We start from the raw sequence: 3,466 nt of genomic DNA, 5'->3' as shown, positions 1-3,466 counted from the left end.
ACCGCAACCCTCTGAAGACTACATCAAGCAGCAGAGAAGGATCTGAAATAAATACTATAGCACATAATTATTCGTTTGCATTCATCTGCAAATCTGAGTTGTTTTCCTTTTTCAAAAAAAATTCTATGTGCAAACATGGAGCCAGCAGCCGCTTTAGAAGCTCGTGTTTAAAGTATTTGCTGCAGAAGATATGTTAACTGATGGTCTTTGCAACAAGGCTCCACCTCATTTCGTGATGAAAATTCATATTAGCCAATCAGATCGATCTCCCAAAAGGTCCAGGGACCCAGAGCTATATTACCCCTTTGAAAAGTTTCCTGTAACACAGAGCCGTCTCTTAGAAGTCATCGTTTGGTTAAGTTCAGTTCCTTTTCATTATTCATTATTTAAATCGAATCCTGTAACCGCGTTGCGGGCGTCAGCTGGTTATCCCAATATTATATTCTTTCGTTTCTTCAAACCGATGTTAGAAGCGGTCATGCAGGACGAAGAGAACTCCCCAGTCTCTCCAGTAGAGAGCCTGAGCAACAGTGAGGACGAAGGAGACAGGCAACTAAAAAAAAGTGTCAGAAAGAGGCGACCGAGCAGGAAATCTGGAGAGGAAACAGACAGCCCTGCGTCAGTGAAAAGGGGCAAGAAGAGGGACGGTAGCCCCCAGTCTTTCGAAGAACTGCAAACCCAGCGGGTCATGGCCAATGTAAGGGAACGCCAGAGAACGCAATCCCTCAACGAAGCCTTCTCCGCCCTGCGCAAAATCATTCCGACCCTCCCGTCAGACAAACTGAGCAAAATCCAGACCCTCAAGCTCGCGGCTAGGTACATCGATTTCCTTTACCAGGTCTTACAAAGTGACGAGCTGGACAACAAAATGTCGAGCTGCAGTTATGTGGCCCACGAAAGACTCAGTTACGCTTTCTCAGTGTGGAGGATGGAGGGAGCCTGGTCCATGTCCACATCACACTAGCAGCTACCCTGAGGACAAAGGTAATCATTAAATTGACGTTTAAAAAATAACAAATGAATAGTTTTTACCCCTTCCCTCTCCTCCCACAAACAAAAAAACAAACTCATCTTCAATGAGGCAGGGAATGATCTTCAAACACCCTGCTTGTACACCCGGGTCGTTTTTACTTTTACTAAAGTTACAAATCGAATATATTAAATTCGAGTGCACCATTTTGCAGATTTATGTTGGCACAACGGTGATTAATGTTTCCCATCATTGCTGGCTTATACTTTTAAAAAATTGATTCATTTACGTTTCCGGATCATGCCTTGCAGTGTCCTTTTCCTTATTTTCTCTCTCCCTTCTGCCTTGGCTACTTGTGTTTCCAATTCTCATCGATTAATGGATTTTCCTCAGTTCTCCTCCCACATTGCTGCACCACCTTGATCTGTGAGGCTTCAACAAAACTTTCGCTTTCTGTCCTATCTCGAGGCCACTTTCCAAGCCAGTGCCTGAAACGCCACAGTCTGAAAGGAGCAGTTCCGCAGTAAGAAGGGCTAAAACAGAACGTGTAAAAAAAATCCCCAAATGCAGGATGTAACACTTTATCGAAAGTGAGATTTTACACTTACCACCCACCAGCCCCAAAGCATCCCACCCCCCACAACTCCGCCAAACCCTTACAAATAGAGGTGCCAAAAGCAGTCCTCCTTGGTTCGCTAATCTCAGTGTAATCCATTGCTGTTTTCCTAGGTGAAAAAGATTTGCCACAAAGGGCCAACGGCTGGACAGACAACAGGGTTTGACGTCTGGATACTTAAACGTGTTGATCTTTGCCACTGATGGATCATAAGAGAATGTTTTTTTCTTTATTAACCCCCCCAAAAAAAATCTCGTGGAAGGAGCGTGGGAAGCACTTACAGAAAGCGAGCCATGGATCGTGGAACCATTCAATCGTGCGGCTATACAATCGTTTGTACATCTGAGGTGTATTTTGCCATTCGCATCATTTTATCCTGACGATGAATGTTGTTGGAACTCATCCCTCCCTTTACTATGCATGCATTCAACAATCATGTCTATATCTGCTATTGAAGACGCAGGAAAGTTGAATTATTTTGTTTTGTTTTTTTTCCCCCAAAACCTGCTACGGCGAACCAGTCTAGAGTGACAATAATTTTTAGAAAATGGACCAAACTGTTATGCAAAGTCCAGTTGGTTAGTCTTTCCCCTCGAAAAATCATTTATTTATTTATTAATGTGCCATGTCTCAATGCATAAAGATCTGGTCTCTAAATGCATTCATATTTTTGTGATTGTTTTGTAAATAACTTTGTATATTTTCTGCAATAAATACCTATGATCTAAACTTTAAGGCAAAGTTATATACACAAACGGCTATTTTACGGTATAATTGGGTTGTTACTTAAGGCGGTAAACTTGATGATGAATAGTTGTTTGTAGTAAGTTATAACGGCCCCGGGGGAGAGTGGAATCTTGCAAACAAACGGTGCACACAAGACAAACAGAAACCGCTACTGACAGACAAAGACGAGTGAGTTAGAATAAGAGGGAGAGTGGATGAACACCGTCTAACACGGGGTGATTATTGACCTTTTAGAGGCCTATAATTAAAAACATGCACAGCAATGTTATGTTGCTTTAAAGATCTGGATTCATGTCAATACTGCTCTGTTTGCTTGGACATAATCACTGGCTGAGGAAAAAAACCCAATACAGCATTTTGCGCCCTACCATTTGTGAAGAGAAAATTAGATGGGGAGGGCATTTTGATTTAACGTTATCTTTCACAGGCTAATATTCACATAGTGGCTGTGCTGTGGAACAAACACCCAGACATCCCCAAAGCACGTGACAGAATAACGTTGAAAGGGAATTAGTTGCAGAATTCTCAGGAACGAAGTGATCGATTTATTCGAGCACAATATAGGTTCTTCTCTGTACCTGCTGAGAACGGGTTGTACAATTAGGGGTGCATTTTTCAAATTTCTTCTCCAAACTCAGAATAAAAATTCCACCATATTTATTTCGCTGATAATGAAATGAGATATTTATGTGTTGAAGTTTTATAAAAATAGCTTGTTTAAAACATTTGTCTTTCATGATGCTTGTGTATGCCGAACACATATCGTTTAAATGCCTCTAAATTAATCTTATCCGTTCGCGCATTTGGCGAGGTGATCATGTACAAAGAAAGACGTAGACGTTTGGCTTTGCGGACAATTATTCCAAATGGTGTAACATAACAAATCCCGCACACAGTAGATCAGAAAGTCCCTGGAACAGGCGAGCAGACGCTGTTCCTACTTTCTTACAGCCCTCGACTTTTTATTTTCCCAATAAAGAGCGAGCCTGTGGTAATGTGTAACTGAAATATTTTTTTTGTAATGTTGTTCTTGCGCTAGGTATTACCACACAGGCTGTTGCCCCACGTTGCTTTCTTATTGATGGATTGGTTCTAGAGGCATTTCATCCCCTTACAACCTGGTGCTTGAGTGT

At 41.7% G+C, this 3,466-nt stretch overlaps 1 protein-coding gene across 1 annotated transcript; it reads left to right on the top strand.

Moving 5' to 3' along the window:
- Positions 1-318: 318 nt before the first annotated feature.
- LOC125466342 (twist-related protein-like) lies at positions 319-2,315 on the top strand. The gene is made up of 2 exons (XM_048560729.1): positions 319-984; positions 1,700-2,315. The coding sequence occupies exon 1, from the start codon at positions 464-466 to the stop codon at positions 962-964; it is 501 nt and encodes a 166-aa protein (XP_048416686.1). The 5' UTR covers positions 319-463; the 3' UTR covers positions 965-984; positions 1,700-2,315.
- Positions 2,316-3,466: the final 1,151 nt, after the last annotated feature.

This window comes from Stegostoma tigrinum, chromosome 2, assembly GCF_030684315.1.
Source record: "Stegostoma tigrinum isolate sSteTig4 chromosome 2, sSteTig4.hap1, whole genome shotgun sequence".
Classification (NCBI taxonomy): Eukaryota; Metazoa; Chordata; class Chondrichthyes; order Orectolobiformes; family Stegostomatidae; genus Stegostoma; species Stegostoma tigrinum.
Note: the sequence above shows the minus strand (reverse complement) of the source record. Positions and strands in the feature narration are given on the sequence as shown.